A 21,068-nucleotide genomic window follows, 5' to 3' on the forward strand; every position below is an offset into this window, starting at 1 on the left:
GTCTACAGAGTTACGAGTACCCCCTACGACCGCTGTCAGAGCGCATGATCACTCCGCCCGTTAAGAAGCGACCCACTGCTCGAGAGCTTCTCGTAACAACAATCCCACATGAACGACCTGAACGACCTTCCTCTGGGAGGGAAAGAAACATCGACCCGACTGAAAGTTAGATCTCCGAGTATGAGGCCAGCAGTACTGTTAAGCCACCGCCATACTAGGATGTGGTTCATAAAATGTCAAAATCGCAGATTACCTGAGAGAACAGCGCGCTGCCTATTAGCAGATAAATACGGAGCACACCACCACTGCAGGCCCCATGTGTCGTCGGGGGTTACTCGGTGCGCCCGAAGAAAGAGGGTTGTCTCACGAGCCATCCACTAAAATGAAACTGAGGAATCTCTTGCCGCCTCCAAAGCCAGGCTACCAACGCACGTCGCTCGCATGGTCGCTCGCATGGTCAGTCACTGGCCACACACACCCTGCCGGGTCGCTGCCCAGCACAGATCGTCGCTCTAGTTTTCCAAAAATTGCTTTTGTGATCCGGCGGGGCAGCTGAAACCATGTGGTGTGGATGCTGCAATATCACGACGGCTCCTCGGGAGCCCTCGCCGCGCGATTCTTCAGATTGACGACATCCCATCCTTCCCATCCCAACAAGTGACGGATGACCCTTGAGACTCACGCGATCCGGTACATTAACATCAATGTAACCTCGGGGAAGACGTTCATGCTGGTTTGATCCTTACAGGCCTGGTAACAGTTGATGCGGCCAGGGCGGCGAGCAGTACCTAGCCTATCTCGGAAGGAGCTGTCAAGATTCCGTATAGATTACGGAGTACCTGTTCCAAGGAAACATGTGTCGGCCTCGAGGGAGCTGTACTAATACTAAGCATCACTACTACTAACCTAAAGCATCATGCCAGTGACCTGGCTTGGCCGCTTCCTTCCGCACCCTCGCAGGCTTGGAGCTTCAATTATGAACCTCACACCAAACAGGGCAAGCTCACAAGCCCCACGAAGATCCGACCACCCTCCTGTTTGCCCCAAGGGCCACTTCATGCTGCGCTCCGCTGAACCGAATCTCAACAGTCGAGCAACTGTGACGAGAATCAGCCCTATTACTCGGTGTTTTGATGCCCATTGAGCCGCCCCGAAGCCGCTAGGATTTCTTTCTGACAGCGGCTTGCTGCGAGGTACCAATTATATGTACCTAGGCTGGTCAGGTCATTTCTTCCTTCTTTCAAACCCACAGGTGCAGGTGCTGCTAACCGGCATACGGCATGTCCAGCGCGGATACGGCTAGGATCTTGCAAGGTTCCATTCCTGTATGCCTTTGTGCGACTTGAGGGGCCTCCTGTCCTCCATAACAGACCCGCCAATTATTGCTTGCTTTAGCATCACTCTGCATATGCGGCTACAGAGAACCACTCTCACAAGTCTTTCATTTTACATGCAGAAGACCTTTCACCACTGTGTGCGTCCGGTGGAGGCACACCTGACCCCGGTAACGTTCTAGAGCCGCAAGCTCCAAGCCAGCGTTGCTTCGCACTCCTCTTGTCGGATGGTGGTCGGAATTGCGGCAGACCAGGGGGGTTGAGTGTATGCGTTGAGCCGAGCGTATGCGCGAGCTTCATTGATATCAACCAACACGTCCAACACGCCGCCATTCGTAACCACGACAGGTGCCAACAGTGTCATTCCAGATCTCTCCCTTAGTGACCTCTTTATCGTGCTATATACTCTTCAACCATCCACGATCAGGGACGTTGCATTCAGGAGCTTCCGTCATGTTATCATGAGTGATTGGGCACAGCTCGAGAAGGTCGCATTTGCCTAACGCGCCGGAATCCCATCATTGGTGAGAGGCCTCCGATGCTTCGGAAGTAGGTTCAATGTCTCCGACACCAGAAGAGGAAGATCCTGTCGATGTGAAGAATTCCGGTTTCAAGACAGACGAGACTGGGGCGTCCGACGCCACAAAGCGGCAGGCCGCTAAGAGGAGGACCAAGACTGGCTGTTTAAGTGAGTTCCATTATTACAACGCCACACAAGACTGGACTCTCTGGCTGGCATCGATCCTGACGATACTTCAGCATGTCGGAAAAGGCGAATCAAATGTGGGGAGGAAAAGCCGGTGAGTCTCTCCATCTTTTGACCACCTCTGCGCTTTCGCCAATTCTCACATCCTCCCAGGTGTGCAAAAACTGCACAAAATCAAAACGCGAATGCGCCGGCTACGTGCAACCTCTCGTTTATAAACAACAGACTCAAGGCCCTCCTACCGCCTTCCATGATCCTTCCGAGCGATTTCTGTCGCAACAGGACGAAGGTGCCCCCCCTAGCGGTTTCCTCAACCTACGCTTGCCGCCGGAGCAGCAGTATCTGGCGCCGTATCACGGCCTCGATTCCTCGATCCCGCCTCCTTACCAACAACTGCCTTTCGGTGCCAGTTACCATGCGGTACCGCCGTTGCCCTCTGGCGGCGTACCTTACCCGACCGCTCCTCAAGCGGGAGGCTCTGATGGATGGCAAAATGTTCAGTACGCCTCGGGTCCGCCATACTTGGGAACATCTGAACGCACGGGAAGAAGTGTACCTGGACTGCCCACGACATATGTCCAGGCCGGAACATTTCCAACATCTTCTCGTCCTTTTGACCCGCAGTTGATAGACCCACGGGGATATCCAGGCCCACAAGCCCTCTCAGCACAGTATCAGAGACCATTTCCTCCATATCCTACAAGTGATCCCAGGTTTTCACAAGGACAATCAACCCCAGAATATTTCCGCCAGCAACCAGTTGCCCTCGCGCGTCCACCAGGGGGCATGTATGAAAGCATAGACGGTACGTAGACGAGGATAGTAGTTATTCAATGAGACATATGTCCGCTGCTAAGATCTCGATAGAAAATGTGGCGAGTCAACACAGTCTCTATGGTTTCCTACAACCTCCCTACCATACACCTTCGGCCCTTCCTTCCACGCTTGCTGCAGCCGTGAGTGCCGGTGTTGCGACTGGTGATGATATCTTTGAAGACCCTGATGACCCGTTCGACGTGGAGATGGACGAGAATGACATTTCGTTTCAAGATGCTGCGAATAATCTTACACAAGTACTTGGTCAGTCGGGTCAACGCGGTTACTGGGATCATAGACCAGACACTTCCCGAAAGATGCAAGACCGGGCAGTCGCAAGCTTCCGCCCCGCGATGACTATGTCGCCGTTACACGATGAAAGAAACGAGCGCATCTTTCGGCACTTCGTCGAGATTACAAGCCAATGCATGTCCATATACGAGAGGCATCTCTTCAGCTCCGTAGCCGCCCCGGCGAGGACACCATGGAATTTTACAATCCCAGCCCTGGCCTTGTCGCATCCTGCCCTTGCGCACGCCATTTTGGCTCTGGGTGGATTGCATTTGGCCAAGTTGACCAATACATCCGAGGACCCAGCCGTCAAGCATTTTACGTACGCGGTCCGAAGAGTAGGAAAGCTTCTTGGTCTTCCGAACCGACGCCACGAGATTGCGACGCTGGCGACGGTGCTTGTTCTCGGGTACTACGAGGTGTTGAGCGGCGACCACTCGCGCTGGAGTTTGCATTTGTCAGGCGCCACCAAGCTGGTGTTGGAACATGATTATGCCGGAACGACTCGTCACGCCAGGCGCATGCGAAATAGTGCCAAAGCAAGAGTCACTCAGTGGACCACACACTTTGCCTTGACGCAGGAAAACTATGCGCGTGTGGCAGGGATACCGCTTTCGCTCATGGATGACATGGATTGGGAAGTTGACTCTGCTTTAGTCTCCCGGCTGACGGGGTTTAATGTGGACTATGACCATCAGGCACAGCCGACCTTCGAACCGCAAGTGCGCTCGATTGATCTGACTGAGAAGGATATCGAAGATTTCAAGACCAAGATGGACCTGAGGTGGTGGTACTGCAAACAAGACGTGTTTCAGAGTTTGATCAGTGGCGACCGGCTTCTGATGCCTTTCGAAGTTTGGAGATACTGCCCTCCCAGAGGACAGATCGGGCGTGTCAACAAGTCGTACGCCACTTTCGATCATTTGCTTCTGATCATGGCACGGCTGGCCGACTTTGGTGGGAAAGACCGATACCGTAAGCAACGAGCAGTTGCCGCCCAAGGAGGCCAATGGAAACCTCCCCAGTGGCTCTTTGGGCCTCATGGGCCGCCTGGAACCCCGGCGGGCAAAGGCAAAGCCGAGTCAGGACCAGTCCGCAAGCCATCTGGCTCCAACACTAGAAAACCTGGTGCATCAGTGAGGTCCGCTGGCGAAGCCGGTGCAAAGCCTGCACCAGCCCCCAGTGCTAACGAGGGCAGAGTCAGACAGAGTAAGCCAGGTCCAGGCTCGAGGCCGACGACCAGCCCGCCTATGTTCGGTATGATGCCTCCGGCTAGCGAGCCTCTCCAAGTGAATTCGGCGTTCCGAACTTTGGACGCCAGCATTAAAGACCCAGCATTCGCTGTGAGACAGCAGCCAAAAGAAGCATCCCCGCCAGGAGATCTTGGGGATGAGACCACAAAAGCGTTTGCTGAGCATGCTGGGATTACGAAAGCATTTGAAATATTCAAGAAATCGCTCGGCCCCGAGTTTGAGCCCTTGCCAACTTCCGAGTCGCGAATAGCGACGCCCTTCGGCCCTGCCTTGATGTATAGGAATGCAGAAGTGGCTTGTATATGGGCGTTCTACAACGTCGGTCGGATCCTGCTACATCGTTTGCATCCGGAAATGCCTCCTGCTGCCATGATCTCTGCCGGTGTCACCGCGCATCTCACTCGAGAATATGCTCAAAACGTGGGCAAGATTTGTGCCGCACTCTATTCTATACAGCAATATGGCCAAAGTGGCGCCCTGGAGCCTAGCTTTGGTGGTGCACTGATGGAGAGCACGCTCACGCTTCTGTTTGCTGGTATTCAATACGTGGATGCTAGCCAGCGAGGGTGGACAATCAGCAAACTTCAAGATGTGGCAACGAGGTGCGGCTGGCGAACATCTGATGCCATTGCGGCTGCTTGTGAGACGGCCTGGGAAAAAATGGGACAAGCAGGCAAGGCGCCACCTTACGATCGTACGCTAAACGTACACGACAAAGACGCTCGCGTGAGTGGTGCAAGGACGACAAGCAGTCCCGCGGCAGCACAAGGTGAGGGCAGGTATAGATCCGAGGCCGAGGCCGAACACGAGTCCGAATTTGTCCATCATGATCGCAGCTTAATCGACCGATCCGGTTCCAGCAGAGTTCACTGGGCACTAGGCTTGCTCTCTGTCGAGGAAGACATCACGAAATTGACACTGCAGGATCACTGACTGAATGGCTTGGCCCGCCACAGGAGAGGTTTTGATATTGATCTGAGTCTGGGAAATCTGGCTTTCAGTGGAAGCTACCAGGGATGAGCAAAACCCTCGGCTGCTTCAGCATAAGGCGTCGATCGCTCTTGCTCAACAATGAACACAGTTCGAGACTTTTGATCACTGACAGCAGTAGCGCCTGAATGAGCTCAACGACGACATGGTCCCGCCTGTTGTGTTTTCCTCCTCTTCAGCATTAGCTCGTCCAGTGGATTGCTATATCAAGCCATTATCAATACCGGTTTCATGTGATGCTGGTGCTCATACCGTATTTAGGTGACGACGAAACCTCGAACACGTCTCACGATGCAACCTTTACTCAAAGATGCTCCGTCTTACTTTGACTATACGCCCTGGAGGCCTGCATCGTCGGAGGCCCACACGCCTAGCTCAGAGCCCATCAGCCCTGGCAGCTCACGCAAAGTAACACCGCTCTCAAAACCTGGACGCGGCAGCGCGCGATCTCCGTCGGAGTACGGGGCAGTACAGAAAAGAATCCGTGTTCGAACAATTTCCGAGGATCAGGGCAGCCATTCTGTACCCATCCAAGGCTCGAGTCGGCCTCGAGCGGGCAAGCGTGCGTCGAGTGCCACCGTTGGTAGGGATCGACGCGACAGACGCCATCCAGTTGCTAAATCCTCCCTCGAGGAATCTGCCGAAAGTGTCCCTGTCGATTTCGGCAAGGCTGCTCCAGGCACTGGCCTTGATGCTCATGATAAGAGCCCTCCACACACTCCGAGTCGACCACCAATAGGCCACGGATGGGCCAGGTCGACTTCAGGAAGTGTTTGGTTCAGGATCAAACAGTCGTCCAGCGAAGTCGATCGGCCACTGCTCAGCCAGACTGACTCTGAGAGGCTCATCGTACGTACAGACCAGACACCGTTGAGACCCCCAGCTGCGTCCAGCAGCAGTACCGCTGCCGGTCGCTCCACACTCAGTGCTATAAAAGTTGAGACTGAATTCACGGATTCAGATCCAAAGCAACAAAGGCCAGTGACGCAGCCGGCTGAGCTCCTAGGCGACGCGACAGCTCGCAAAGGTTCCTTCAATCCCTTGCATTTCTTTTCGGCTCCTTTCCTACTCGTTCGTCGCTCGAGCCTCTTGAAACGACAGAGCAAAACCAAGGTGGCCGAAGCCCGAATCACTCCCCCCGAGCCCGAGGATCCGCTCCTTGCTGACCACCGTAGCTTGTTGAAGAGGAATTACACATCTGAAGCTCTCAGCCGCGTAAGCGCGATACTGCAGGAGATGAAGCATTCTCCCCAAGGCTCCTTACGGCCATCGGCGGTCATCAAGCCGCTGAGATGGAGGACATTCTCTGACAAGTGGAATTCGATGAGAGCTGACAAAGATCATCTTATGGTACCTGGAGTTACCGATCACCTCACTGCACAACAGAGAAAGAGTATCGAGCAGCTCTCCGATACTCGATCGTACACGTCGAGCGAAAGGAACCTCCTAATGGGACGGCAGCCGAACAATAGCCCTGCTGAGCAGGCGACGTACCGGGTCAAACGAAGCGCCAGTGCAGAAACCGAAGAGTTTCTCAAAGTGGACATCAGCATACGAGGAGGCACCAGCTATCTACCGAGCGAGGCACGTCGAATCCACACTCCACCACTCCCTGAAGAGGGTATAGACGGTCGGTGGAGAGGGTTTTTCTTTGACTACAACGCTCCAGGACGAGCGGGCAAGCTGCGAAACGTTGGTATAGGGAGGGTGGCAACGCATAGCGATGGCACGAGTCCAGAAAGTGTCGTCAGCGAGTCACCGAGTGCTTCGACTGCTTTCGGGAGGAAAGAAGCGCTATGCAAGGGCAAAAATAGAAAGCGGATCATGGGAGGAGATTGGTACGACGTGAAATTGGCAGAACTCGAGCTGGGGAACCCATCGAGTTGGAGCGAGACAATCAATGCTAAAGAAGAGGAGAGACGCGTGAATTTGACCACGCTGGAGGGGCTGTCGAAAGGGCAACGGAGGAGAGGAGAACGCCACTTTGATCTGACAATACCGGAACATCTACCGAGCAGTCCTCTGTGTCCGAGAAATCATCGATACTGGCGTGTTGTGGCGGGGAAAGGCAGTCAATTCAGGGGCTGTTGGATGCACGGGGTGGGGGTGTATAATGGTCATGATCATGAACGTGAACAGGAGGAAGAAGGGGATGGGGAAGATGACACATGAACTGAGTTATGAACGGGCATTCATTGCCACCGAGACAGGAGGCCTGAGACTTCTGTTCTAGAGAGCAGACAGCAGATTGCAGAGGATGGCAAGGTATCCTTCATACTATCGTTCCGACCAGAAGAAGTGACAGAATGGGAGTTTCTCTTGGTCTGTAAATGAAGGATGTGGTATCTCCAGGATCAGGTAGTACACCACGTACGTACGTACGTAGGCATCCAGTATATCCCGCAGGCAGAAATGCTGTGGCGTGGTGTCCTGTTTCTCCTCGGGCTACTTCTTGACATACACACCGCAAATAAATGACCAGTATTCATTTTTTCCCACTCGCTCGGATAAAGAAGATCAGCCTCTTCTCTTCTTTCTGGGACTCCTGTTTCCGTCGGGAGGGTGCTCCGAGCTCAACAAGCATGTCTTCCCTTTTTGCATCCACCCCCTCCTCGTCCTGCCACTGCCACGGGCGTCCTGCTTCGGACAAGCATCTTACAGCTCACCGAACTTCTCCTCATACTTGGAGATATGCGCGACCTTCTCGGCGCTCGCGCTCTGCTCGTCGAAGCGCAATTCGACCCACTCGTCGACGAGCTTCTTGGCCAACTCGAGGCCGATGACGCGCTGGCCGAAACACAGGACCTGGGCGTTGTTGGACAGCACGCTTCGCTCGACGCTGTACGGGTCGTGGGCGGTCACGGCGCGGATGCCCTCGACCTTGTTGGCCGAGATGGCGACGCCGAGCCCGGTGCCGCAAATCAGAAGTGCGCGGTCGGCCTGTTGAGAAACAAGACACAAGAAGACGTTAGTAAGTAAGCCTTGGACGGAAGAAGTTGAAGCGCGAGAACCACAATGGACCCCCGAAATCAAAGTCCCCTCCTCCTTCATCCTTCATCCCTCCTCCTTCGTCCCACCTCCTTCCTCCTTCCCTCCTGAAGTCGTGAAGTCGTGTTCAGGTTGCGACCCACATCACCATCATGGACAGGTACAGATAGGTACATGTACGTACCTCTCCCGACTTGATCTTCTTGGCTGCGTCGACCGCCAGATGCGGATACGCTGTGCCGTCGTCGGCGTCGAGCACGCCCACGTCCAGAACCTGGGTCACACCCCGGTGTTTCTTGAGAGTCTCTTTCAGCGCCGTCTTGTAAGCGTGGCCGGCGTTGTCGCTGCCCACGACGATCCGGAGCGGCGCTTTGGTGTTGTTGGTTCCGTTGGTGGCCATGTTTGCGTTGTGTAGGTTATGTAGCGTATGGCACTGGTACTGGTACTGGTATGCGGGAGGAAGCTCACGACAGGGTATCAAAAAAAAGAGACTGAGCTCTCTGTTTCTGTCACTGTCACTGCCACCGTCACTGCTGTCTGGTCTATCCCGTCAATGTGTACTCCGTATGTAGGGCAGGATGCGGCAACCCGTTGGTTGGTTGGGTTTGGACGGAGAGACTGGAGTTTGGAGTCGATTCGTGACCGTGGCAGAGGAACGTGGACAGAGTACGGAGTACTGTTGAGGAGATACCTATGGAGAAATCTACAGACTAGTAACTAGTAGTAGTAGTGTCTGTCCATGAAGGCAAAAAGTCTTTTATTTACGCCGAGTTCAACAACCGCCACTACAGCACATGATGGTGCTGAACGGCATCGACGGCGATCATGCCGCGAGATGGGGACCGGAGGACTGGCGTCATACTACGAGTACTGGAGACTGTACTCGTAGGTGCCGTAGGTGCCGTAGGTAGCCAGGCACCTAGCCAGAGACTCCTAAGACCCAGCAAGGGTCCCCATAGTCAGGGATCCTCAGGTCCAGAGGCCTCTGCACGAAACCTCGCCGATACCATCGGTGACAGGCCGAGGGCTAGGAATGCGGATTGCCACATCCGGGCATCCCGCCGAGCTTGTGGGCTGCGCGTTTGACGTGCCAGTGGGGGGGGAGAAATCAGAAATAGCGCAGGGAAAGAGGGGGACTTACTGCAGGGAGCTGGACACGTGTGAGGTACGTATCCGTACCTATGTACAGTAACTGAGGTATAGTATAGAGCACTCACTACCATCTACTCCGTACTACCTAGACCTACCTACTGTATCCTTGTTCTACATACGGATAAAATGTACCGAGGCCAGTGACTATGGATCCGACATAGATCCCAATCCCAATTACCTTGTTTCCTTGACTAGTATACCGTTCACGTATACGTATACTCTCGACCTACCTCCCACCAAACTTGTTACCTACATACTTTGGTACTAGGCACCTAGGTACCTACCAACCTACCAGAGACAACTACGTAACTCAGCTGTTCGAACTCCATCCATAGAGAAGGCGAAACCTCGACCTCGACCTCGATCTCGACCTCCACCTCCACCTTCGTGTCCGGCAGCACACTCCCCAGACAGTGACACTACTCGTAGCAGGTAGTCGACATCATGACGACGACGACGACGACGACGACGACAATATCCTCGCCCACCTATCCTTCTCTCCCGGCGAAACTGGTCCTGACATCCACCAAGGCGTACTTCTCACCGTCCCGGACCATCGCGTACCTAGACTCGATCCTGGACCCGGAAAACAAGATCCTGCCTCTTCTTGCTGCGCATCGCGATCAGGTCCTCTTCGTCCTCATCCCGGATTTCTTGACCATCTATCCCTCCGCGCAGACTTTGACTGCCAGATTCCCTCCCTCTGCCTCTTCCTCTTCCTCTGGAGCAGCAGCAGCATCAGCAACAGCACCAGCAACAGCACCAACAGCACCGGCAACAGCACCAGCAACAGCACGAGCACCAGCACCAGCACCAGCCACCACGATATCGAATTCCTCGTGGCCCATCGCATTGGGCGCCCAAAACGCGTTCCAATCGACCACCTACGGCGCATATACAGGCGAAGTGGTGGCACCGGCCCTCCAAGAGCTGGGATGCTCCGTGGTCGAGCTGAACCACGCCGAGCGCCGCCGGTTGCTGGGCGAGACCGACGAGTCCGCCGCCGCCAAAGCCGCCGCCGTCTGCGCTCTGGGCATGGTCCCCTTGGTGTGTGTCGGCGAGGTCGATCGACCCAGCGACAGCGCCCACGGCCCGTTGAGTCGGTCGGTCGGCCTCGCCATCGACCAGCTGACTCCGCAGATCGAGCCTGTCCTTCGCGCCGTGCCGCTCGATGCTCCCGTCATCTTCGCCTACGAGCCTGTCTGGGCCATCGGCGCCGCTGAGCCTGCTGGCGTCGACTACGTCGGTCCTGTCGTCCAGGCCATCCGCGAGATTGCCAGGCGCGCCGTGCCCGGCCGCACCGCCGAGGTCAAGGTCGTCTACGGCGGCAGCGCCGGGCCCGGTCTGTGGAGCGGGAAAGCGAACGGAGGGAACGGGCTAGGCAAGTGGGTGGATGGCTTGTTCTTGGGCAGATTTGCCCATCACATCTCGGGCGTTCGTGCCGTCGTGGAAGAGGTGGTGGAGAGTTTGAGCAAGAGCTAGTTGAAAAAGGAGGAGTCATTCGTATATTGATATCTGGATCGAGATGATACGCCGAGCCTGCCACCAGTCACCAGCCCACCAGCTGTCTGTCCCATGACAGTCGAAATGCCATGTTGGACAATAACAGCATTATGCTCTCGTCATGTCATGAACTCGTCCAATTCAGATGGCCCCCCAATGCAGATATATACAGGCACATAAACGCCAGACACCGCCTACTGACCCGTGACCCTTCGTGGCGGTTCATCCCTTCAACTCGCCCGGAGTCATGACCGAAACAACACTGGTGCCTTCGCTGAACCTCGTCCGGAACACCCGGTTGGCATTCTGGAACATGCCGTCCTTGAGGCTGACCACGATGAATTGAGATCCCTTAAACCGATTCTTGATGATCCGGCCTATGTTTTGAGTATGCGAAAGATCCAAAGCGGCATCCACCTCGTCCAAGATATACATGGGCGCCGGCTTGAATTGCAAGAGAGCGAGAATGAGAGAGAGGGCGATCAGCGATCTATCAAGGCTGTCAGTGTTTGCGGGTGGAAAAGAAGCTGGGACAAGTCGCTACTGTACCTTTGACCGCCGGAGAGCTCGGTAAGACTCTGTTTCCACACCTTGCCCAAGCACACCTTGACCTCCAAGCCTTCTTGGATCCGGTCGATATTGTCATCCAGCGGTACCAGCTTAGCCGTGTTGTTCCCAGGCAAGAGGTCGGAAAAGATGTTGCCAAAGTCTTCGGTGACTTTGCGCCAGGTTTTCAAGAGTGCCTCTTTTTTGTACTCGTCGAGCGTGCTGATGGTTTCCTCGATCTTCTTCTTGTCTCGCACCACTGTCCGCAGCATATTCTTCAGGCTGGCCTCTTTCTTCTCGACACTATCGATCATGGGCATCACCTTGGGGTTGATTTTCTTCTTCATGCCTTGGAACCTCTCCGTGACATTCTTCAGCGTCGCCCGGCTCTCCGCCAGATTCTTGCCATGAAAGTCGTACGGCGTGCCTGTGCGGCCAAATTGATCCTTGTTGTCTTCGATCCAGTCGTGCTCCTTTTCGAGCGCCGCCACCAGCTGTGCCGCTGCTTGGGCGTCCTTTTGCGCCTTACCCACGGCGTGCCCGAGTGTCTGCACCTCCAGAGCCTCTTCGGTAATCTGTTTGGACTTCTTGGACTTGGCTTGTTCCAGTTCGCGAAGCTCCTCGTCAAATCCCGTCAACTTCGCCCGCTCGTCGGCCAGTTCGGCCTGAGCAATGTCGTGTTTGCTCTTGATGGCGGCTTCCTCCTGTCTCAGCGTCTGGAGCTCCTCCTGCTGGCTTTCGATAGCATTACTGGTCTCAGCAAGCTGCTCTTGAGCGGTACTCAAGTCACTCTCGGCCTGCTCACAATCAATTCTTGCATCCTGCAGTTCCTTTTGGAGAGATTTGATCGCTGCCGAAGTCTTGCTGAGAGACTGTTTCAGATCAGCCAGCGACTTTTCCAGCTCCTTGAGCTTGCTGTCCTTGTTCTTGCTGAAGTCTTCCATGTCCTTCTCAATTCGCTTGACATCTTTGGCAGCCTCTGCTTGTCGGGCCTTTGCATCCAACATATCTTGTTTGAGTTGCACAATGGACGTTTTCATTTCTTCGATAGCCTGGATGATTGATGACGACGAATTCCCGGAGATCTGTTCTTCGCTGAGCTTGATCTCGTGCGTTTTGAGATCCAGTTCCTGCTTGACTGCCTTGATGTTGGCCAGCTTGTTTTGTTCGTTCTTCATCGTCTCTTGTAGCCCATGAAGCTCTGCTTCATTCTTTTGGAGTTCTTTTGTGACCTCGTTCAGTTTCTGAAGGATGACAAGAACGCCACTCGAGTTCGGAGAGCTGCCCCCCGAGAGTGTTCCTGACGGGTCATAGACATCTCCTTCGAGCGTCACACTTTTCAGTCGGACGGCGGGGTCGAAGGTCACCCTCTTTGCCGTCTCTGCGTCGTGGCAGATCAAAGTGGTACCGAAAACATAGTCCATTGCTGCAGAGACCTCGTGATCATACCCAATCAGCGACAGGGCGAGATCGACCTTGCCAGGGGCTATTCGTTGCGCGGCGCCGACCTTCTCTGCTGATGCTCTAAAGGCCGAGATCTTGTTCAGGGGGATGATGGTCACTCTCTTTTTCAGCTTTCCATTCTGTAATAGTTGCGTGCCGGTCTCCGCTGTGTCGACCACAACGTTGTACAGTCTGCCACCCGCGCAAATTTCCAAAGCAGTGCCTGCAATCGATTTGTCTTTGTCGAGCGAGAAGAGTTGCGCCACAAGCCCCTTGACCTTGGACCGGTCGAAATTGGGTGACGGGTCACTGAAGTGGAAGTCGACGTTGGCCACTTTGCGCTTGAGCTCATCCGCTTCCTTCGTCAACACTCGGATATTTTTCTGAAGAACGGCTTGCTGTTCCCGCATCGTCTCTTCCTGGCCAGGCTCGAACCCCAGCTTCTGCAAGCTACTCTCCAGTTTCTGAGCTTGCTTGCGAAGCAGTTCTAGACCCTGTAGAAAGTCGGCGTTTTGTTCTCGAGCCTTTTTGGCGCGTGGTTCGTCCTCTTTGATGCGTTGTTCTAGATGCGAGATTTTCAGCTTCGCCTGCTCTTGTTGGGTACCCGCTGTCGTCAGCCGGTTTCGCGCCTCTTGTAGCTGTCCTTGATAGCCACTCTCCTGCCCTTCCCGCGAGGCAACACCTGTCTGAAGCGTCGAAAGGAGTTCTTCTTTCTTCTCTACCTCCGCGGTTTGAGCATCAAGCTCTGACTTTGCGCTGTCCCACCGGGACTGGAGCTTTTCAAGGCTCGCCTTCTTATCGTTGACTTGCTTTTCGAGGCCTTTGACGTTTTTCGCGATCTCCTTCTTCTTCTGCTCTTCCTCTGCCACACTGGATTGCTTTAGATCCAGTACAGTCGCCAATCGGACGAGCTCGTGGCTGAGTTCTTTAACCTGCGCCTCGATTGCTTGAAACCGCCCACCCTTACGCATTTCCTTCTCTTGAACGGCGCGAACCCTCTGAGCGTCTTCGTCGAGATTCTCTATTTCGCGCTTCAGCTTCAAAGCATTCTCCTCCAAATGCTGGACTTTGGCTCGTTTAGCTTCGTGCTCTTCCGAAGCCGTCCGCATCTTTTCTCCCGCGCGAACGTAGTCTGCTGCCACCACGACTCGCGTCAGTCGCTCCAGCTCGCTCTGCGTTTTTTGATAGTCAAGCCACGCTCGCTTCTCGCCCCGCAGCTTGTCCAGCTTGGGCTCGATCTCTTCCCTCAACAGGCCTTCGATTTCCACCACTTTCATTTCCTTTTTGGCCATTGTTTTCGTGGCCTTTTCTTTCCGGTCCTCGAACATGCGCGTTCCTGCGGCTTCTTCAATCATGGCCAGAATCTCGGCGGGTTTCATATTCAGGACTTTGGTGATCCGGCCCTGCATAATGATGAAATTGGGATTATTGATGTTCAGGCCGACGCTCTGAAATAAATTCTGCACTGTCGTTTGTTGCGCTCGATGCCCGTTGATGAGATACTTGCTTGTCCCTCCCATGACAATCTGTCGTGTGACACTGATCTGTCCATACTCTTCAAAGCCGATCGGACTTGTGCTTTTGTCGCTGTTATCGAAAACTATGGTTACACTGGCTTTGGTCACGCCGGCTTGACCACGTTTGTATATGAGATCTTGCAAGTTCTGCGCTCGCACAGTGGACATGTTCGTGATGCCCAGTACGAAGCATATCGAATCGAGGATGTTGGATTTTCCGGACCCATTGAGGCCGGTGACTGCGTTGAAACTTTGATCCCATCCAGCTATGACAGTCCTCTGGCTGTAGGACTTGAACCTGTGGACATTCGTTAGCCGCGTCTCTTGGGCAGTCATGGTACCCGAAGGCTTACCCATCGATAACCAATTCTATTATCTTCATCTTGTTAGCGGCGCGTGGCCTTCGATACAGAGACAATGGACGCGCAGGCGCAAGCTGGCCAGCGGGCTGAAGTCGAGGTTGAGGTGGTGGTCCAGGTTGTTTATCTTGCTCGATAAGGTTAGACGGAATCAACACCGAGAATGGAAGGTGCGGCGAGGGACTTTTTGCTGCCATGCTCCTCCGCAGGCTTGGCGCGTTTTCCGCTCTCAATGACCGAAACTTCAGGGTCTGTGTAGGAGCTCCAAGTCCATCGCTGCACAACCCAACTCGAGATCATCCTCGCTCCAACCGGCACCGCTATATGTTCTGAGTGTGCTACAGTACAACATGGCCTCGCTCGCACGGAGCTTCACCCCTGCTTCGGCTCCTACCAGTGTTCCTCTCTTCCTGGCTCCAGCTTTCTCACGACCTCAGCCCATTGCCGCCTTAGCGTCACAGTCGAGATCTTATGCTGCTCGTCTAGACCGAAGGCCCAAAAAGGACAAAAATAAGCAAAGAGGCGTGTCTGCCATCCGTCGTACCGGCCCAAGGTCCACCAGGGGCTTATGGCAGCATCCTCTCCCCGTACCTGTTGCTAGAGATCACAGGACGACTGCTGCAGAATATGCGGGTTCCGAGGATCACGGGCTCTGGGGGTTCTTCGACCAGAAGAGGCAATCAATGTTGCCACCAGATGAAGAGTCGAGCCATGGTATGGTCACCACCAACGCCCAGACATCCCAGACCATACCATACCATATGTAACTAACATTTACAACACAGGTCGAGCGTGGACTTACCAGGAGCTATCCGTCAAGTCTTTTGAAGATCTACACAAGCTTTATTGGGTGTGCGTGAAGGAACAAAATCGGGCTCTAACGAGAGAAAAAGAAAGGAAACGTGTGAGAGCAGGCTACGGCGCTCTGGAAAGTGAGGAGAGAGTGGATGCTGTAAGTTCAGCGTGATTTAGCTGCACCTTTGTTCCATGTCAAATCCAACCCTCCCACTCGGCAATATCTCTGCCCTAGGGACGACGTCATCCTTCACTATGGACATCTGTACTGGAAAACGTCTTGGTCTCCTGTCTGTTCTCTGTGGACTGAATTCCGGCTTCGACTTGATTGAGCCTTGCTGATCAATCCTTTCTTGCAGATTCGAGAAACCATGACACTCATTCGCGAAGTACTTGCCGATCGACAACTCTCGTATGATCAAGCCCATTTGCTCCTCAAACAACTGGAGGTGACCGAAATATTGGAAGGGCCGGGTTCTCAGGACAATTTCGAACAGCTTCCCTCTACCGAAGCTGAACAGGACTCTCAGTCTCCGCCCGCAGCCGCTCCATAGGAACAGGGCAATTGAAAATACTGTTGTCGAGCATCGCGTTTATCATCTACTCGTTGGGCTTGGAACCTCGGTCAGGGCACGTTTCATGTACAGAACAGTTTTATGCAATTATGGTTCTTTGGCGTATGTCTCATTCAGCATGCAAGCTTCACGCATGGGAGTTTCTACAGCCAAGTTGTGCACATGGCCAGTCGGCAATGAACGAGGGAATTTGGGAATCAAAACACGTAGATCAAACTCTTTTCAGAAGCAACAGTTTTTTGATCTACTCGCCTGCAGACCCAAGAAAATGCTGTACGAGGCCTCTTAACCCGCGCGCAACCCTCGAAATCTCAGAATCCCTGGGCGGACGTTTGGAAATCAAAGCTCTCGGTCACTGTACCATCCGTCCAAATTTCCAGGCCAGGAATGGCATCGTCAACCATGCCGAAAAGTAACGGGTCGATGGTCGTGGAAGTCATCGAGACAGGTTCTACATCTTCCGCAGCGCCGAAAGCTTCATAGCCTCCTGCCGAGCCCACGCTGTCTTCTCTAGCCGCGAGCTCGTCCCTCAGCTTCTGCAGCGGCTCCCACAGGTTATCGTTGACGGCGAGGAAATCGATGGACGGCCGATTCTGGAACAGGCGCTCGATCCGCTGTCTCGCGGCACGGGCTTCGGGGCTGCAGTTCAGGGCTTCGTGGCGCAAAACCATCGAGAGCATGGTCGCAACCGAGTGCCAGGAAAAGGCGCGGACGACGGCCCAGTCCATGCTGTGTGGTGTGTAGAATTCGATGAGCCGCTGCGATGTCTTGCAGTAGTCGATGGCGAGCTGGTACATCCTGGGGCGACATTGTGAGTGAGCTTCATGCGCAGTCTGTTGGTGACAGCACGGGCCAGTTGGGTACGGTACTGGAATATGGAAAGATGTGTAATAAGTAGCTTACTTTGCCTCCAAACCCGCTCGTTCCCGCTCATCCAATCCTCTCGCGTTCAGAATGGGCGCCAGTTGCATCAACCTGATCCTCCGGAAGGCGTGTTCGTGGAGATCTCGGGTCAATCTCTGGAGGAGATCGTCAGGGTTCAAAGTCCGCAGGTATGCGATCTCCAGGCGTTGCCTCGTCTGCCGTACTACCTCGGATTGGAGATCGAGGTGGTCTCGAACAGCCGTGGTTCCCGAAGATGTGTACGGATGGCTGAGGACAAAAGTGATCAGCGATCCGATCTCGTATTGGATGAGCGCCGGTGTCATCTCGGTGAAGCCTGTTTGGGCTTCAGGGCGGACCGATGCAAACTCCGACGTGTCCCAGGCAGAGTCGTTTGAATTCTGAGGCAGGCCTGTGTCCGACTGGTCGGAATGGATCGTGGGCTGTAGCCCGTGGTTCTCCACGCACCAGGCATCGAGAAGCACGAGCTGATGCCACAGACGCCGGCGGAGTTCGGTCTGCCAGGGGCGCAGTGAAAAGTGTGACCCGTCGCGATTGAGGCCCATTCGTCGTGCTATGGCAAATGCCACGGCTAGCAGGGTGCTAACGTGCAGCATTTCGCCGGTCCAGAACAGCAACGTCTGCACAGGGCCGATCGACACCGGTCCTTTGTCAGCCCTCACATGCGCGCTCCGAGAGATTCAAGATGCATCACTCACGATGTACAACACGAACGTCTGGAGTGTGGACAAGGACTGGGTCGTGGTGAGATTCAACCGACTCATGCCGTGTTCCACATAGGTGCGATACTTGGCTAGCAGGACTTGTTTGGGTTCGTGGAGCCGGTATTCTACCACTGTCGGACACAGGGGGAGAAGCGCCAGGGCGTAGACGGTGAAGAGGCTGCATTCAAACTCGGTCGCCGCCGGCAGAATCCCGCGGCGGAAATGGTTCAGGTCTTGAAGCAGTGTCGGCTTGTGTAGGATCCGCACAAATGAATCGACCTTGTCAACGAAGGTCTGGATCAAAAAGTCACTTTCCAGGATCGGAGGATGAGCTCGGCTGAGTGCGCGGTCGCTGTCGAGGTTGGGGAATAGAAAAGAATTTCCCGATAGCTGCGGCTCTGCTCGGAGAGTAAACTTCAAGTCGCGGACCTGGGATGGTGAGCACTAGCCACCTATATGTGGCCGGTGTTGCCGGTGAGAGTGCCAGAACAAAGCTCCCCAACCATACCTCATCGTACATGGCAGCCCAGAATCCCTCGTGCAAGTATCTCGATCGGTCGCCGTCCAGCACCAGTTTGCCCTGCGTCGAGTCGGCGTCTCTATCTCTTGCTCGAGCCAGGCCGGGCGACTTGTGTACGATGCTTTGGGTTATGTTGGCCACCGGATGCCCTGATCATGCCAACGGAACGGGTCAGTAATTTCAGTAATCGTGTTTTCTGGGTCACCGGGACCGTCTGCCTTCTCTAGGAGCCGCTCTCGCGTATGTATGTACCTTGCTCTAGCCCTTGTTGGCTCAAGTTCCGCACGACTTCTTCTAGCTCCGCCACTCTCCTCGCAAGATACTCGGCTGGCTTGGGCGTGCGCCTGTTGACCAGGCGGCTTGAGTCTGTATAACTGCATTGGAAGCCGGAGCGTTCACAGTTGGTGCAAGGCTCCGTCTTGGAGCATCGTACTTTGCGCTTCCGGCATACGACGCATGGGAGGTCTTGGGACGCCAAAGGGATTTGCGACGAGCCACCGCGGCTGGAGTCACTGTTGCTGAGCGCCCCCATTGTGTGTCCGACGTCGGCATTCAGCGAAGCCTTGGGGGGATGAGAAGCATCTTCAAACACTTCATCGGAAAGGATGGATGTCTGAGTCGAAAGATATGGGTTCTGTGGAGAGAGGATCTACTTCCCGGTTTGGCAAATGCCGCACTGTCTCCATTGGACGAAAAGTACAAATATATGTGTGTATGTAACAGTGGTCTGTGTTCAAACCCGCCCATAGTCGAGCCTATAGTAGTCTCTTGATCAACTGCTAACCACCGAAATCTGACACTACTGGATACCGCTCCTTGCTAAATTCCTCCCGCCGCCTGAACGGTCTTATCAAGCTTGATCCAACGTGAACCTTGAAGTGGGGGTTGTGCCGCCCTACGCTCAGAGAGAATAGCGTGCGAGGTCCTCATCAATCGAGACCAGCATCGATGGCTGCGTCGCTTTGAATCCTAGCCTCGCCGCCCGGTCTCCCCGGATAAGCATGTTCGAGGCAATCAAGCCCTTGGGCCCTTCTCCAGCTTGTTCCATTGGCACACTCTTTGGCTCCGGGGATCCCACCACGCCTTTGGCATACAGCGTTTTTGCCAGAGCCGCTGCCAAGTCTTTCCAGGCGACTCTCTCACCGTGAAGCATGTAGTATCTGGAGTAGGCGCTGCCTTGGGGCTCCTGCGTTCCTGCGATGCCGACGACCTTCGTGACGAATGGGACGACGTCTGCAACATGGATCTGGTAGAAGAGTTAGATGCCGAACAATACAGGCTATCGGTGATAACGTACCGTGCTGACGACAGAGGTCCCGTCTCCCACGTAGGGAACATACCCCAACTGTTTGGAATTGGATGTGAGAATGGTGTAGATGAGACCCAGACTGGAGGATGGTCCGATGTTTGGTCCATATGTCGCTGCCACGCAGACGACGTAGGTCACAATCTTTCCTCGTTCTCCGGCCTCGAGGACCCTGCATTTCACACACAGTCAATTAAACGGACAGCAACAGAAGGAGAGACCATCGTCTGGCTTACGGAGTGTCGCTTGGCCCGTTCAGCATGTTACGGTTGATGAGCTTGATGTCCTCTTCATTGTCGTCCTGTTGCAGCAGTCAGCCCTGTTGTATTATACCACATCACAAGTGGTCTGGTCTTGTCTTTGGGGGGGTACAAAACACACATTCCAGACTTTGCTATCGGGATTGAAGCTTCCCGTAGTCCCATGGTCGATGAAGTTGCCTGTGCCGCTCAAGTGGATGAGCGTGCCCTTGGAGTGCTCAGGCTTCTCTTCCATGGCCGCAATGACCTGGGTGATGAAGTCTCCGTCGAACGAGGTCGCCGCGTTGATGACAATGTCATGTTCCTTGCTCAATGACCGCACCAAGTCGGTGTCAGAAAAGGACCCGTACACGATCCGGTCAACTGCCGCCGACTTGAAGTAGCTTTCCGCAGCTGGGCTGCGTACGAAGACGGTGAGAGGCCATTCGGGATGCGCAGTCTTGAGATCAACTGCCAATCGAGCTTCAAAAACAGGTCAGCGTCTCTGCGATCGTTGTTCATGGTAGCACATACATCCAATGAGGCCGGTGGCGCCGAAAAGGAGGACTGAAGGCATGGTGTTCGGGGTCTAAATGGACGGCTTTGTGACTTGTCCTGTCGAGTGCTGAGGTAGTTCGAGGTTCGTTGCAGAAGATTGCAGATTCCGAATACCTACAGCAGGGCCTCACAGCCCATATAAATACCATGCTCTCAGGGCACGCTCGCTGCTGTTAGCCATGGCATGCGTGTCATTTGTAAGCCTCCCGATATCTGAGCTGGATGACATTGCAAGTCCACACCTGGTGATGTTTGCACTGTCCAGCGAGAGCATGCTCGAAAACAGAACAACAACTGTGCGGACATGTGGAGATGCAATGACGAGGACAGCGCTGTTTTGAGAGTTATGGAGACGACTGGCTGTGATGAATAATGCTCCGGGGGGGTTCAGGAGGCTTTAGGTCAGCCTGAGGAGCCTAAACCGCCCAAGTAGGCAGGTAGTCCAGGTATGTCATCCAGGCTACATTAAGCCTAAGGCGCCCTTGGCCTCGCTCGGCGAGGTGAGTGCTCGCCGAGCGAGCGAGCCAATGAAAGGGTTCTAATTGCTATGACTGTCACCCACTTCGCATG

The 21,068-nt window shown here is 54.4% G+C and overlaps 9 protein-coding genes across 9 annotated transcripts; 4 read left to right on the forward strand and 5 right to left on the reverse strand.

Annotated features, from left to right (window-relative positions):
* Positions 1-2,094: 2,094 nt before the first annotated feature.
* On the forward strand, positions 2,095-5,333 carry A1O3_07347 (uncharacterized protein; the record flags this gene model as incomplete). The annotated part of the gene is made up of 2 exons (XM_007737457.1): positions 2,095-2,845; positions 2,908-5,333. 2 exons carry the CDS (start codon positions 2,095-2,097, stop codon positions 5,331-5,333), a joined length of 3,177 nt encoding a protein of 1,058 aa, XP_007735647.1.
* A 348-nt stretch (positions 5,334-5,681) lies between these two features.
* A1O3_07348 (uncharacterized protein) lies at positions 5,682-7,562 on the forward strand (the record flags this gene model as incomplete). The annotated part of the gene is made up of 1 exon (XM_007737458.1): positions 5,682-7,562. One exon carries the CDS (start codon positions 5,682-5,684, stop codon positions 7,560-7,562), a length of 1,881 nt encoding a protein of 626 aa, XP_007735648.1.
* A 483-nt stretch (positions 7,563-8,045) lies between these two features.
* On the reverse strand, positions 8,046-8,778 carry A1O3_07349 (ribose 5-phosphate isomerase B; the record flags this gene model as incomplete). The annotated part of the gene is made up of 2 exons (XM_007737459.1): positions 8,046-8,330; positions 8,563-8,778. The coding sequence occupies 2 exons, from the start codon at positions 8,776-8,778 to the stop codon at positions 8,046-8,048; spliced, it is 501 nt and encodes a 166-aa protein (XP_007735649.1).
* Positions 8,779-9,974: 1,196 nt separating this feature from the next.
* Positions 9,975-11,012, forward strand: A1O3_07350 (uncharacterized protein; the record flags this gene model as incomplete). The annotated part of the gene is made up of 1 exon (XM_007737460.1): positions 9,975-11,012. The coding sequence occupies one exon, from the start codon at positions 9,975-9,977 to the stop codon at positions 11,010-11,012; it is 1,038 nt and encodes a 345-aa protein (XP_007735650.1).
* Positions 11,013-11,255: 243 nt separating this feature from the next.
* On the reverse strand, positions 11,256-14,875 carry A1O3_07351 (structural maintenance-chromosome 2; the record flags this gene model as incomplete). The annotated part of the gene is made up of 2 exons (XM_007737461.1): positions 11,256-11,523; positions 11,583-14,875. 2 exons carry the CDS (start codon positions 14,873-14,875, stop codon positions 11,256-11,258), a joined length of 3,561 nt encoding a protein of 1,186 aa, XP_007735651.1.
* A 373-nt stretch (positions 14,876-15,248) lies between these two features.
* On the forward strand, positions 15,249-16,247 carry A1O3_07352 (uncharacterized protein; the record flags this gene model as incomplete). The annotated part of the gene is made up of 3 exons (XM_007737462.1): positions 15,249-15,612; positions 15,684-15,850; positions 16,053-16,247. 3 exons carry the CDS (start codon positions 15,249-15,251, stop codon positions 16,245-16,247), a joined length of 726 nt encoding a protein of 241 aa, XP_007735652.1.
* A 332-nt stretch (positions 16,248-16,579) lies between these two features.
* Positions 16,580-17,065, reverse strand: A1O3_07353 (uncharacterized protein; the record flags this gene model as incomplete). Its single annotated transcript, XM_007737463.1, has 1 exon — positions 16,580-17,065. One exon carries the CDS (start codon positions 17,063-17,065, stop codon positions 16,580-16,582), a length of 486 nt encoding a protein of 161 aa, XP_007735653.1.
* Positions 17,066-17,167: 102 nt separating this feature from the next.
* Positions 17,168-18,927, reverse strand: A1O3_07354 (uncharacterized protein; the record flags this gene model as incomplete). The annotated part of the gene is made up of 4 exons (XM_007737464.1): positions 17,168-17,791; positions 17,870-18,304; positions 18,384-18,544; positions 18,648-18,927. 4 exons carry the CDS (start codon positions 18,925-18,927, stop codon positions 17,168-17,170), a joined length of 1,500 nt encoding a protein of 499 aa, XP_007735654.1.
* A 369-nt stretch (positions 18,928-19,296) lies between these two features.
* Positions 19,297-20,517, reverse strand: A1O3_07355 (uncharacterized protein; the record flags this gene model as incomplete). Its single annotated transcript, XM_007737465.1, has 5 exons — positions 19,297-19,641; positions 19,693-19,873; positions 19,938-20,002; positions 20,083-20,423; positions 20,475-20,517. 5 exons carry the CDS (start codon positions 20,515-20,517, stop codon positions 19,297-19,299), a joined length of 975 nt encoding a protein of 324 aa, XP_007735655.1.
* Positions 20,518-21,068: the final 551 nt, after the last annotated feature.

This window comes from Capronia epimyces (assembly GCF_000585565.1).
Source record: "Capronia epimyces CBS 606.96 chromosome Unknown aczIQ-supercont1.6, whole genome shotgun sequence".
Classification (NCBI taxonomy): Eukaryota; Fungi; Ascomycota; class Eurotiomycetes; order Chaetothyriales; family Herpotrichiellaceae; genus Capronia; species Capronia epimyces.